The 13,504-nt window shown below is 54.6% G+C and overlaps 1 protein-coding gene across 5 annotated transcripts in view; it reads left to right on the top strand.

Moving 5' to 3' along the window:
• The first annotated feature begins 281 nt into the window (after positions 1-281).
• LOC106869324 (uncharacterized) overlaps positions 282-13,504 on the top strand; it is a 107,045-nt gene continuing 93,822 nt past the window's right edge. For 3 of the 5 annotated variants that reach the window (XM_089346165.1, XM_089346164.1, XM_089346167.1), the window contains exons 1-3: positions 282-510; positions 2,105-2,176; positions 2,835-2,906. In XM_089346165.1, the coding sequence (XP_089202291.1) occupies positions 311-510; positions 2,105-2,176; positions 2,835-2,906 (344 nt within the window). In that variant the 5' untranslated portion in view covers positions 282-310. Of the gene's footprint in view, positions 614-2,104; positions 2,177-2,834; positions 2,907-13,504 lie in introns of all 5 variants that reach the window. The other 2 variants (XM_089346168.1, XM_089346166.1) reach the window with 2 other exon arrangements.

Genomic DNA, 13,504 nt, shown 5'->3' on the forward strand with positions numbered 1-13,504 from the left:
GTTTGTATATGTGTATGTGTTTGTGAGTGTGTGTGTTTGGGGGAGAGACAGACAGACAGACAGTGTGGGTATATGTGTTTGATGCTCAGTTTTCTTTGCTATTATCACCCATTAAAGCTTATAATCTCTAATACATTTTTTTACACTAATTTCTCGAAACTTAATTTTCTAACTTTGAAAATCAAATAATGAAAATAAGGCCATATTCCTCACATGGAACAAGGGTGAACTTTGCTTCCTTCGAAGAATCTGTAGCATGAAAGTAATAACATTGAAGCCTATGATATTTTCTATTTTCTTTTACAGATTTATGCCTGGAAATATGTTCCGTCAAACTATGTTCGTCCAAAGGATTTTTATGTTGATACTCTATACGAGATTGTTTTTAGGGGCTAATGCTGCTTCAGATACATGCACTTTATGTAATTGCAAATCGTATGGAAAAGTAAATTGTAAAAACCGCCGATTAACTTCAGTCCCCCAAAATATACCCCGAAATACTACATTTTTGTAAGTACTTGACATTTGCTACATATTTTCCACATTCAATGTTTTAAACTCTCATCGATTATGTTCTTAGTTAATCGCTTATGTTGTTGATCTCACAGTTAGAGTAAAACAGACTGACATGTTACTTGCTGTGAAGTCAAAGAAATTGTTTCTCATTCAATGTATACCTATACTGAATTTACATTGCATACACAATGATTTGGATCTGACTACTATCTTCAGTCTATCCCTGTCCCTTTGCCCGCGTTCTACGCAGTCTCCTTCCAGGCACCTCGCCATTAGCTTCTACTCGTCGCTTGACAAGCTGTTCATTTGGCACTCAAACCAAAATTTTCACGTTTAAATTCTGCCTCCCCACCCTTCCAGGAAGGAGAAATGTTTCGCTTTTCTTCGACACCGCAGAAATATACTTTTCAAGAATAAATTCAACTTTTATATTCTTTTCTTTCTCCGTTCGCTCTTTTTCCTACTTGATCTTTCTTTCTTTATATTTTTTTCTTCTTCTTCTTTTTCTTTTCCTCCTCCTCCTCCTCCTCCTCCTCCTCCTCCTCCTCCTCCTTCTTCTTCTCCTTATTCTCCTTGTTGTTCTTCCTCCTCCTCTTCTTTTCCTCCCACTTATTCATCACTTTTCTCGTCTTCCCTTTCTTCTTTTTCTCCTTTTATTTCTTCTATTAATTTATACTTATCATCACTATTATGATCATCATCATCATCATCATGTTTGTTATCACCATCATCAGCATACTTGTCACCTTCATTGTCATTATTATGGCTATGATCATAATCATCTTCATCATCATCATCTTCATCACCTGCGTCATCATTATCAACTTCATCGTCTTTATCATCTTCAGCATCATCCTGATAATTTGAATTATCATAACCATTATTATCATCATCATCAGCATCTTCATCAGCATCAGTATCATCATCATCAGCATCAACGATTCTTATCATTAACATTATTATCATCATCATGATTTTCCTCATCTTCAACATCGTCGTCAACATCATCATCATCATCAACATCATCATCATCATCAACATCATCATCATCATTATCAACATCGTCATCATCATCATCATTCTCATCATGAATGCAACCTTTAACTTCATAATCAGTATCATCATCACCATTATCATCCTTATCATCATCATCATTATCATTATCAATCATCCCCATTTCCACCACCATTTTCATCATAGGCAACAGCCTCTTCATCATGAACATGATAATGATGATCATGATCATCAATATACTCATCATCATAATCATTCTCATCATCAACTACATCTTCAACACCATCATTATAATCATCATCACTTTCATCATTACCCCATCATCATGATCATCATGATGATCATCGTCACCCTTTGCCATCAACATCATCACCGTTATAACCATCGTCGTCACCATCATCGTCATCAGAATCCCCATCATCATCACGATCTTCATATTCTTTTCTTCCTCCTACTCCTCTCCTCCTCCTCCTAATTATTCTCCATATTCCTCTCACTCTTATCACTTAATATTGAATATTGTATCACGAAACTATTCTATATTATTGCAAAACGTTTCCCTTTTATAATGCAGAAATCTTGCCGGTAATTCTATAAAAGACATCAAAGATGGATCGTTTTCAAATCTCTACAATTTAAAAAAAATGTAAGTTGCCTCTGTTTTCTTCAGACTCTTTCATTCACGATATAATTCTTAATGTTTAATATTAAATCATTTGTAGATTTTTCTTATTCACATTAGTCAGACATATGTAACCGCTTTCTTCTTCTTACTTTTCTTCTTCTTCTTCTTCTTCTTCTTCTTCTTCTTCTTCTTCCTCTTCTGTCAGTTATTTTTCTTCTTTTTCTTCATATTTTTCTTCTTTTCTTCATATTTTTCTTCTTCGTTTTCTTCTTCTTTTTCTTCTTCACATTCTTCTTTCTTTATCTCTTTCTTCTTCCTAATTCTCTTCTTATTTATCTTCTTCCTGTTCTTCTTCAGTCCTTTTTTCTTCATTTTCCCCTTCTTTTCTATTCTTCTTCATTTGATATTTATCATATTACTGGTATCATTAGCATGATCTTCATTAACATCATCATTGTCATTACCATGACTATGTTTATGATCATCATTATCATCATCACGATCTTCATCATGATCGGCATTTTCATCAACATTATCATCATCATCATCTTCATGATGAAAATAATGATGATTATGATTATTATGCTAATGATCGTCATCATCATCATTATCATCACCATTATTATCTAAGGCTTCAGAGACATGACATATTTCTAAACATATCCCTCTTATAATGCAGATATCTTTCCTACAATCAAATTGAAGACATCGAAGATGGATCGTTTGTAAATCTCCCCAACTTAAAAGAATTGTAAGTTGCCTCTGTTTCATTCAGACTCTTTCACTCACGATATAATTCTCAATGTTTAATATTAAATCATTTGCCGATTTGTCTCATTCACATTAGTCAGACATATTTAATCTGCTTTCTTATTGCTTTTCTTCTCTTTACTTCTTCTTGTAGTTCCTGATTTTCTCATTCTTCTTCGTCTTTTTCTTCTACACCTCCTCCTGCTCATCCCCTCCTCCTGCTCATCCACTCCTCCTGCTCATCCTCTCCTCCTGCTCATCCCCTCCTCCTGCTCATCCCCTCCTCTTGCTCATCCACTCCTCCTGCTCATCCCCTACTCCTGCTCATCCCCTCCTCCTGCTCATCCACTCCTCCTGCTCATCCCCTCCTCCTGCTCATCCACTCCTCCTGCTCATCCTCTCATCCTGCTCATCCCCTCCTCCTGCTCATCCACTCCTCCTGCTCATCCCCTCCTCCTGCTCATCCACTCCTCCTGCTCATCCTCTCCTCCTGCTCATCCCCTCCTCCTGCTCATCCACTCCTCCTGCTCATCCCCTCCTCCTGCTCATCCACTCCTCCTGCTCATCCTCTCCTCCTGCTCATCCCCTCCTCCTGCTCATCCCCTCCTTCTCCTGCTCATCCTCTCCTCCTGCTCATCCCCTCCTCCTGCTCATCCTCTCCTCTTGCTCATCCACTCCTCCTGCTCATCCCCTCCTCCTGCTCATCCCCTCCTCCTGCTCATCCTCTCCTCCTGCTCATCCTCTCCTCCTGCTCATCCACTCCTCCTGCTCATCCCCTCCTCCTGCTCATCCACTCCTCCTGCTCATCCACTCCTCCTGCTCATCCCCTCCTCCTGCTCATCCCCTCCTCCTGCTCATCCCCTCCTCCTGCTCATCCCCTCCTCCTGCTCATCCCCTCCTCCTCCTGCTCATCCCCTCCTCCTCCTGCTCATTCCCTCCTCATGCTCATCCTCTCCTCTTGCTCATCCACTCCTCCTGCTCATCCCCTCCTCCTGCTCATCCCCTCCTCCTGCTCATCCTCTCCTCCTGCTCATCCACTCCTCCTGCTCATCCACTCCTCCTGCTCATCCCCTCCTCCTGCTCATTCCCTCCTCCTGCTCATCCCCTCCTCCTGCTCATCCACTCCTCCTGCTCATCCCCTCCTCCTCCTGCTCATGCCCTCCTCCTGCTCATCCCCTCCTCCTCCTGCTCATTCCCTCCTCCTGCTAATCCCCTCCTCCTCCTGCTCATCCCCTCCTCCTCCTGCTCATTCCCTCCTCCTGCTAATCCCCTCCTCCTCCTGCTCATCCCCTCCTTCTCCTGCTCATCCCCTCCTCCTCCTGCTCATTCCCTCCTCCTGCTCATCCCCTCCTCCTCCTGCTCATTCCCTCCTCCTGATAATCCCCTCCTCCTCCTGCTCATCCCCTCCTCCTGCTCATCCCCTCCTCCTGCTCATCCCCTCCTCCTGCTCATCACTCCTCCTGCTCATTCCCTCCTCCTGCTCATCCCCTCCTCCTCCTGCTCATCCACTCCTCCTGCTCATTCCCTCCTCCTGCTAATCCCCTCCTCCTCCTGCTCATCCACTCCTCCTGCTCATCCTCTCCTCCTGCTCATCCCCTCCTCCTGCTCATCACTCCTCCTGCTCATTCCCTCCTCCTGCTCATTCCCTCCTCCTGCTCATCCCCTCCTCCTGCTCATCCTCTCCTCCTGCTCATCCCCTCCTCTCCTGCTCATTCCCTCCTCCTCCTGCTCATTCCCTCCTCCTGCTAATCCCCTCCTCCTCCTGCTCATCCCCTCCTCCTGCTCATCCCCTCCTCCTGCTCATCCTCTCCTCCTGCTCATCACTCCTCCTGCTCATTCCCTCCTCCTGCTCATCCCCTCCTCCTCCTGCTCATTCCCTCCTCCTGCTCATCCCCTCCTCCTGCTCATCCTCTCCTCCTGCTCATCGCCTCCTCCTCCTGCTCATTTCCTCCTCCTGCTCATCCCCTCCTCCTGCTCATCCCCTCCTCCTGCTCATACCCTCCTCCTGCTCATCCTCTCCTCCTGCTCATCCCCTCCTCCTGCTCATCCCATCCTCCTGCTCATCCTCTCCTCCTGCTCATCCCCTCCTCCTGCTCATCCTCTCCTCCTGCTCATCCTCTCCTCCTGCTCATCCTCTCCTCCTGCTCATCCCCTCCTCCTCCTGCTCATTCCCTCCTCCTCCTGCTCATTCCCTCCTCCTCCTGCTCATCCACTCCTCCTGCTCATCCTCTCCTCCTGCTCATCCTCTCCTCCTGCTCATCCCCTCCACCTCCTCATCCCCTCCTCCTGCTCATCACTCCTCCTGCTCATCCCCTCCTCCTCCTGCTCATCCCCTCCTCCTGCTCATCCTCTCCTCCTGCTCATCCCCTCCTCCTGCTCATCCCCTCCTCCTGCTCATCCCCTCCTCCTGCTCATCCCCTCCTCTTGCTCATCCCCTCCTCCTGTTCATCCTCTCCTCCTGCTCATCCCCTCCTCTTGCTCATCCCCTCCTCCTGCTCATCCCCTCCTCCTCCTGCTCATTCCCTCCTCCTGCTCATCCCCTCCTCCTGCTCATCCCCTCCTCCTGCTCATCACTCCTCCTGCTCATTCCCTCCTCCTGCTCATCCACTCCTCCTGCTCATCCCCTCCTCCTGCTCATCCTCTCCTCCTGCTCATCACTCCTCCTGCTCATTCCCTCCTCCTGCTAATCCCCTCCTCCTCCTGCTCATCCCCTCCTCCTCCTGCTCATTCCCTCCTCCTGCTCATCCCCTCCTCCTCCTGCTAATCCCCTCCTCCTCCTGCTCATCCCCTCCTCCTCCTGCTCATTCCCTCCTCCTGCTCATACCCTCCTCCTCCTGCTCATTCCCTCCTCCTGCTAATCCCCTCCTCCTCCTGCTCATCCCCTCCTCCTGCTCATCCCCTCCTCCTGCTCATCCCCTCCTTCTCCTGCTCATCCTCTCCTCCTGCTCATCCTCTCCTCCTGCTCATCCCCTCCTCCTGCTCATCCCCTCATCCTGCTCATCCCCTCCTCCTGCTCATCCCCTCCTTCTCCTGCTCATCCTCTCCTCCTGCTCATCCCCTCCTCCTGCTCATCCCCTCATCCTGCACATCCCCTCCTCCTGCTCATCCCCTCCTCCTCCTGCTCATCACCTCCTCCTCCTGCTCATCCTCTCCTCCTGCTCATCCACTCCTCCTGCTCATTCCCTCCTCCTGCTCATCCCCTCCTCCGCCTGCTCATTCCCTCCTCTTGCTCATCCACTCCTCCTGCTCATCCACTCCTCCTGCTCATCCTCTCCTCCTGCTCATCCCCTCCTCCTGCTCATCCTCTCCTCCTGCTCATCCCCTCCTCCTCCTGCTCATCCCCTCCTCCTGCTCATCCCCTCCTCTTGCTCATCCTCTCCTCCTGCTCATCTTCTCCTCCTGCTCATCCCCTCCTCTTGCTCATCCCCTCCTCCTGCTCATCCCCTCCTCCTGCTCATCCCCTCCTCCTGCTCATCCCCTCCTCCTGCTCATCCCCTCCTCCTGCTCATCCCCTCCTCTTGCTCATCCCCTCCTCTTGCTCATCCTCTCCTCTTGCTCATCCCCTCCTCCTGCTCATCCCCTCCTCTTGCTCATCCCCTCCTCCTCCTCATCCCCTCCTCCTGCTCATCCCCTCCTCCTGCTCATCCACTCCTCCTGCTCATCCTCTCCTCCTGCTCATCTTCTCCTCCTGCTCATCCCCTCCTCTTGCTCATCCCCTCCTCCTGCTCATCCACTCCTCTTGCTCATCCCCTCCTCCTGCTCATCCTCTCCACCTGCTCATCCCCTCCTCCTGCTCATCCTCTCCTCCTGCTCACCCCCTCCTCCTGCTCATCCCCTCCTCTTGCTCATCCCCTCCTCCTGCTCATCCTCTCCTCCTGCTCATCCCCTCCTCTTGCTCATCCTCTCCTCCTGCTCATCCCCTCCTCCTGCTCATCCCCTCCTCCTGCTCATCCCCTCCTCCTGCTCATCCCCTCCTCCTGCTCATCCCCTCCTCTTGCTCATCCTCTCCTCCTGCTCATCCCCTCCTCCTGCTCACCCTCTCCTCCTGCTCATCCCCTCCTCCTGCTCATCCTCTCCTCCTGCTCATCCCCTCCTCTTGCTCATCCACTCCTCCTGCTCATCCACTCCTCCTGCTCATCCTCTCCTCCTGCTCATCCCCTCCTCCTGCTCATCCTCTCCTCCTGCTCATCCCCTCCTCCTGCTCATCCCCTCCTCCTGCTCATCCACTCCCCCTGCTCATCCTCTCCTCCTGCTCATCCCCTCCTCCTGCTCATCCTCTCCTCCTGCTCATCCTCTCCTCCTGCTCATCCCCTCCTCTTGCTCATCCTCTCCTCCTGCTCATCCCCTCCTCTTGCTCATCCCCTCCTCCTGCTCATCCCCTACTCCTGCTCATCCCCTCCTCCTGCTCATCCCCTCCTCCTGCTCATCCCCTCCTCCTGCTCATCCCCTCCTCTTGCTCATCCCCTCCTCTTGCTCATCCTCTCCTCTTGCTCATCCCCTCCTCCTGCTGATCCCCTCCTCCTGCTCATCCCCTCCTCTTGCTCATCCCCTCCTCTTGCTCATCCCCTCCTCCTCCTCATCCCCTCCTCCTGCTCATCCCCTCCTCCTGCTCATCCACTCCTCCTGCTCATCCTCTCCTCCTGCTCATCTTCTCCTCCTGCTCATCCCCTCCTCTTGCTCATCCCCTCCTCCTGCTCATCCACTCCTCTTGCTCATCCCCTCCTCCTGCTCATCCCCTCCTCCTGCTCATCCTCTCCTCCTGCTCATCCCCTCCTCCTGCTCATCCCTCCTCTTGCTCATCCCCTCCTCCTACTCATCCCCTCCTCCTGCTCATCCTCTCCTCCTGCTCATCCTCTCCTCCTGCTCATCCCCTCCTCCTGCTCATCCCCTCCTCCTGCTCATCCTCTCCTCCTGCTCATCCCCTCCTCCTGCTCATCCCCTCTCTGCTCATCCTCTCCTCCTGCTCATCCCCTCCTCCTGCTCATCCTCTCCTCCTGCTCATCCCCTCCTCCTGCTCATCCTCTCCTCCTGCTCATCCCTCCTCCTGCTCATCCCCTCCTCTTGCTCATCCTCTCCTCCTGCTCATCCCCTCCTCCTGCTCATCCCTCCTCCTGCTCATCCCCTCCTCCTGCTCATCCTCTCCTCCTGCTCATCCCCTCCTCCTGCTCATCCCCTCCTCTGCTCATCCCCTCCTCCTGCTCATCCCCTCCTCTTGCTCATCCCCTCCTCCTGCTCATCCTCTCCTCCTGCTCATCCCCTCCTCCTGCTCATCCCCTCCTCCTGCTCATCCCCTCCTCCTGCTCATCCCCTCCTCTTGCTCATCCCCTCCTCCTGCTCATCCCTCCTCCTGCTCATCCCCTCCTCCTGCTCATCCCCTCCTCCTGCTCATCCCCTCCTCTGCTCATCCCTCCTCCTGCTCATCCCCTCCTCCTGCTCATCCTCTCCTCCTGCTCATCCCCTCCTCCTTGCTCATCCCCTCCTCCTGCTCATCCTCTCCTCCTGCTCATCCACTCCTCCTGCTCATCCCCTCCTCTTGCTCATCCCTCTCCTCCTGCTCATCCTCTCCTCCTGCTCATCCCCTCCTCCTGCTCATCCTCTCCTCCTGCTCATCCCTCCTCCTGCTCATCCCCTCCTCTGCTCATCCTCTCCTCCTGCTCATCCCCTCCTCCTGCTCATCCCCTCCTCTTGCTCATCCCCTCCTCCTGCTCATCCTCTCTCTCCCTCCTGCTCATCTCCCTCCTCCTGCTCATCCCCTCCTCCTCCTGCTCATCCCCTCCGCTTGCTCATCCTCTCCTCCTGCTCATCCTCTCCTCTTGCTCATCCCCTCCTCCTTCTATCCCCTCCTCCTGCTCATCCCCTCCTCCTGCTCATTCCCTCCTCCTCCTCTCATCCTCTCCTCTTGCTCATCTCCTCCTTCTCCTGCTCATCCCCTCCTCCTGCTCATCCCCTCCTCCTGCTCATCCTCTCCTCCTGCTCATCCTCTCCTCCTGCTCATTCCCTCCTCCTCCTGCTCATCCCCTCCTCTTGCTCATCCTCTCCTCCTGCTCATCCTCTCCTCTTGCTCATCTCCTCCTTCTCCTGCTCATCCCCTCCTCCTTCTAATCCCCTCCTCCTGCTCATCCTCTCCTCCTGCTCATTCCCTCCTCCTGCTCATCCCCTCCTCCTCCTGCTCATCCCCTCCTCCTGCTCATCCTCTCCTCCTGCTCATTCCCTCCTCCTCCTGCTCATCCCCTCCTCTTGCTCATCCTCTCCTCCTGCTCATCCTCTCCTCTTGCTCATCTCCTCCTTCTCCTGCTCATCCCCTCCTCCTTCTAATCCCCTCCTCCTGCTCATCCTCTCCTCCTGCTCATTCCCTCCTCCTGCTCATCCCCTCCTCTTGCTCATCCCCTCCTCCTGCTCATCCCCTCCTCCTGCTCATCCCCTCCTCTTGCTCATCCCCTCCTCCTGCTCATCCCCTCCTCCTGCTCATCCCCTCCTCTTGCTCATCCCCTCCTCCTGCTCATCCCCTCCTCCTGCTCATCCCCTCCTCTTGCTCATCCCCTCCTCCTGCTCATCCTCTCCTCCTGCTCATCCACCCCTCCTGCTCATCCTCTCCTCCTGCTCATCCCCTCCTCTTGCTCATCCCCTCCTCCTGCTCATCCTCTCCTCCTGCTCATCCACTCCTCCTGCTCATCCCCTCCTCTTGCTCATCCCCTCCTCCTGCTCATCCTCTCCTCCTGCTCATCCCCTCCTCCTGCTCATCCACTCCTCCTGCTCATCCTCTCCTCCTGCTCATCCCCTCCTCCTGCTCATCCTCTCCTCCTGCTCATCCCCTCCTCTTGCTCATCCTCTCCTCCTGCTCATCCCCTCCTCCTGCTCATCCCCTCCTCTTGCTCATCCCCTCCTCCTGCTCATCCTCTCCTCCTGCTCATTCCCTCCTCCTGCTCATCCCCTCCTCCTCCTGCTCATCCCCTCCTCTTGCTCATCCTCTCCTCCTGCTCATCCTCTCCTCTTGCTCATCCCCTCCTCCTTCTAATCCCCTCCTCCTGCTCATCCCCTCCTCCTGCTCATTCCCTCCTCCTGCTCATCCTCTCCTCTTGCTCATCTCCTCCTTCTCCTGCTCATCCCCTCCTCCTTCTAATCCCCTCCTCCTGCTCATCCCCTCCTCCTGCTCATCCTCTCCTCCTGCTCATCCTCTCCTCCTGCTCATTCCCTCCTCCTCCTGCTCATCCCCTCCTCTTGCTCATCCTCTCCTCCTGCTCATCCTCTCCTCTTGCTCATCTCCTCCTTCTCCTGCTCATCCCCTCCTCCTTCTAATCCCCTCCTCCTGCTCATCCTCTCCTCCTGCTCATTCCCTCCTCCTGCTCATCCCCTCCTCCTCCTGCTCATCCCCTCCTCTTGCTCATCCTCTCCTCCTGCTCATCCTCTCCTCTTGCTCATCTCCTCCTTCTCCTGCTCATCCCCTCCTCCTTCTAATCCCCTCCTCCTGCTCATCCTCTCCTCCTGCTCATTCCCTCCTCCTGCTCATCCCCTCCTCCTCCTGCTCATCCACTCCTCCTGCTCATCCACTCCTCCTGCTCATCCCCTCCTCCTGCTCATCCCCTCCTCCTGCTCATCCTCTCCTCCTGCTCATCCTCTCCTCCTGCTTATCCCCTCCTCCTGCTCATCCTCTCCTCCTGCTCATTCCCTCCTCCTGCTCATCCCCTCCTCCTCCTGCTCATCCCCTCCTCCTCCTGCTCATCCTCTCCTCCTGCTCATCCTCTCCTCTTGCTCATCTCCTCCTTCTCCTGCTCATCCCCTCCTCCTTCTAATCCCCTCCTCCTGCTCATCCTCTCCTCCTGCTCATCCTCTCCTCCTGCTCATCCCCTCCTCCTGCTCATTCCCTCCTCCTGCTCATCCCCACCTCTTGCTCATCCCCTCCTCCTGCTCATCCCCCTCCTGCTGCTCATCCCCTCCTCCTGCTCATCCCCTCCTCCTGTTCATCCCCTCCTCCTGCTCAGCCCCTCCTCCTTCTAATCCCCTCCTCCTGCTCATCCCCTCCTCCTTCTAATCCCCTCCTCCTGCTCATCCTCTCCTCCTGCTCATCCTCTCCTCCTGCTCATCCTCTCCTCCTGCTCATCCCCTCCTCCTGCTCATCCCCTCCTCCTGCTCATCCCTCCTTCTTCTAATCCCCTCCTCCTGCTCATCCTCTCCTCCTGCTCATCCCCTCCTCCTGCTCATCCCCTCCTCCTTCTAATCCCCTCCTCCTGCTCATCCCCTCCTCCTGCTCATCCCCTCCTCCTTCTAATACCCTCCTCCTGCTCATCCTCTCCTCCTGCTCATCCCCTCCTCCTGCTCATCCCCTCCTCTTGCTCATCCACTCCTCCTGCTCATCCCCTCCTCCTGCTCATCCCCTCCTCTTGCTCATCCACTCCTCCTGCTCATCCCCTCCTCTTGGTCATCCCCTCCTCTTGCTCATCCACTCCTCCTGCTCATCCTCTCCTCCTGCTCATCCCCTCCTCCTGCTCATCCCCTCCTCTTGCTCATCCACTCCTCCTGCTCATCCCCTCCTCCTGCTCATCCCCTCCTCTTGCTCATCCACTCCTCTTGCTCATCTCCTCCTCCTGCTCATCCTCTCCTCCTGCTCATCCCCTCCTCTTGCTCATCCCCTCCTCTTGCTCATCCACTCCTCCTGCTCATCCCCTCCTCTTGCTCATCCCCTCCTCTTGATCATCCACTCCTCTTGCTCATCCTCTCCTCTTGCTCATCCCCTCCTCTTGATCATCCACTCCTCTTGCGCATCCTCTCCTCCTGCTCATCCCCTCCTCTCGCTCATCCTCTCCTCCTGCTCATCCCCTCCTCCTGCTCATCCCCTCCTCCTGCTCATCCCCTCCTCCTGCTCATCCACTCCTCCTGCTCATCCTCTCCTCCTGCTCATCCCCTCCTCTTGCTCATCCCCTCCTCCTGCTCATCCCCTCCTCCTGCTCATCCCCTCCTCCTAATCCCCGCCTCCTGCTCATCCCCTCCTCTTGCTCATCCCCTCCTCCTGCTCATCCACTCCTCCTGCTCATCCCCTCCTCCTGCTCATCCACTCCTCCTGCTCATCCCCTCCTCCTGCTCATCCACTCCTCCTGCTCATCCCCTCCTCCTGCTCATCCCCTCCCCCTGCTCATCCCCTCCTCCTTCTAATCCCCTCCTCCTGCTCATCCTCTCCTCCTGCTCATCCCCTCCTCCTGCTCATCCACTCCTCCTGCTCATCCTCTCCTCCTGCTCATCCACTCCTCCTGCTCATCCCCTCCTCCTGCTCATCCCCTCCTCCTGCTCATCCCCTCCTCCTGCTCATCCCCTCCTCCTGCTCATCCACTCCTCCTGCTCATCCCCTCCTCCTGCTCATCCTCTCCTCCTGCTCATCCTCTCCTCCTGCTCATCCCCTCCTCCTGCTCATCCCCTCCTCCTGCTCATCCCCTCCTCCTGCTCATCCTCTCCTCCTGCTCATCCCCTCCTCCTGCTCATCCCCTCCTCCTGCTCATCCCCTCCTCCTGCTCATCCACTCCTCCTGCTCATCCCCTCCTCTTGCTCATCCACTCCTCCTGCTCATCCCCTCCTCCTGCTCATCCCCTCCTCTTGCTCATCCACTCCTCCTGCTCATCCCCTCCTCTTGCTCATCCCCTCCTCTTGCTCATCCACTCCTCCTGCTCATCCTCTCCTCCTGCTCATCCCCTCCTCCTGCTCATCCCCTCCTCTTGCTCATCCACTCCTCCTGCTCATCCCCTCCTCCTGCTCATCCCCTCCTCTTGCTCATCCACTCCTCTTGCTCATCTCCTCCTCCTGCTCATCCTCTCCTCCTGCTCATCCCCTCCTCTTGCTCATCCCCTCCTCTTGCTCATCCACTCCTCCTGCTCATCCCCTCCTCTTGCTCATCCCCTCCTCTTGATCATCCACTCCTCTTGCTCATCCTCTCCTCCTGCGCATCCTCTCCTCCTGCTCATCCCCTCCTCTCGCTCATCCTCTCCTCCTGCTCATCCCCTCCTCCTGCTCATCCCCTCCTCCTGCTCATCCCCTCCTCCTGCTCATCCACTCCTCCTGCTCATCCTCTCCTCCTGCTCATCCCCTCCTCTTGCTCATCCCCTCCTCCTGCTCATCCCCTCCTCCTGCTCATCCCCTCCTCCTAATCCCCTCCTCCTGCTCATCCCCTCCTCTTGCTCATCCCCTCCTCCTGCTCATCCACTCCTCCTGCTCATCCCCTCCTCCTGCTCATCCACTCCTCCTGCTCATCCCCTCCTCCTGCTCATCCACTCCTCCTGCTCATCCCCTCCTCCTGCTCATCCCCTCCCCCTGCTCATCCCCTCCTCCTTCTAATCCCCTCCTCCTGCTCATCCTCTCCTCCTGCTCATCCCCTCCTCCTGCTCATCCACTCCTCCTGCTCATCCTCTCCTCCTGCTCATCCACTCCTCCTGCTCATCCCCTCCTCCTGCTCATCCCCTCCTCCTGCTCATCCTCTCCTCCTGCTCATCCCCTCCTCCTGCTCATCCACTCCTCCTGCTCATCCCCTCCTCCTGCTCATCCCCTCCTCCTGCTCATCCTCTCCTCCTGCTCATCCTCTCCTCCTGCTCATCCCCTCCTCCTGCTCATCCCCTCCTC

This window comes from Octopus bimaculoides, chromosome 30 (genome assembly GCF_046866305.1).
Source record: "Octopus bimaculoides isolate indiv1 chromosome 30, ASM4686630v1, whole genome shotgun sequence".
Taxonomy (NCBI): Eukaryota; Metazoa; Mollusca; class Cephalopoda; order Octopoda; family Octopodidae; genus Octopus; species Octopus bimaculoides.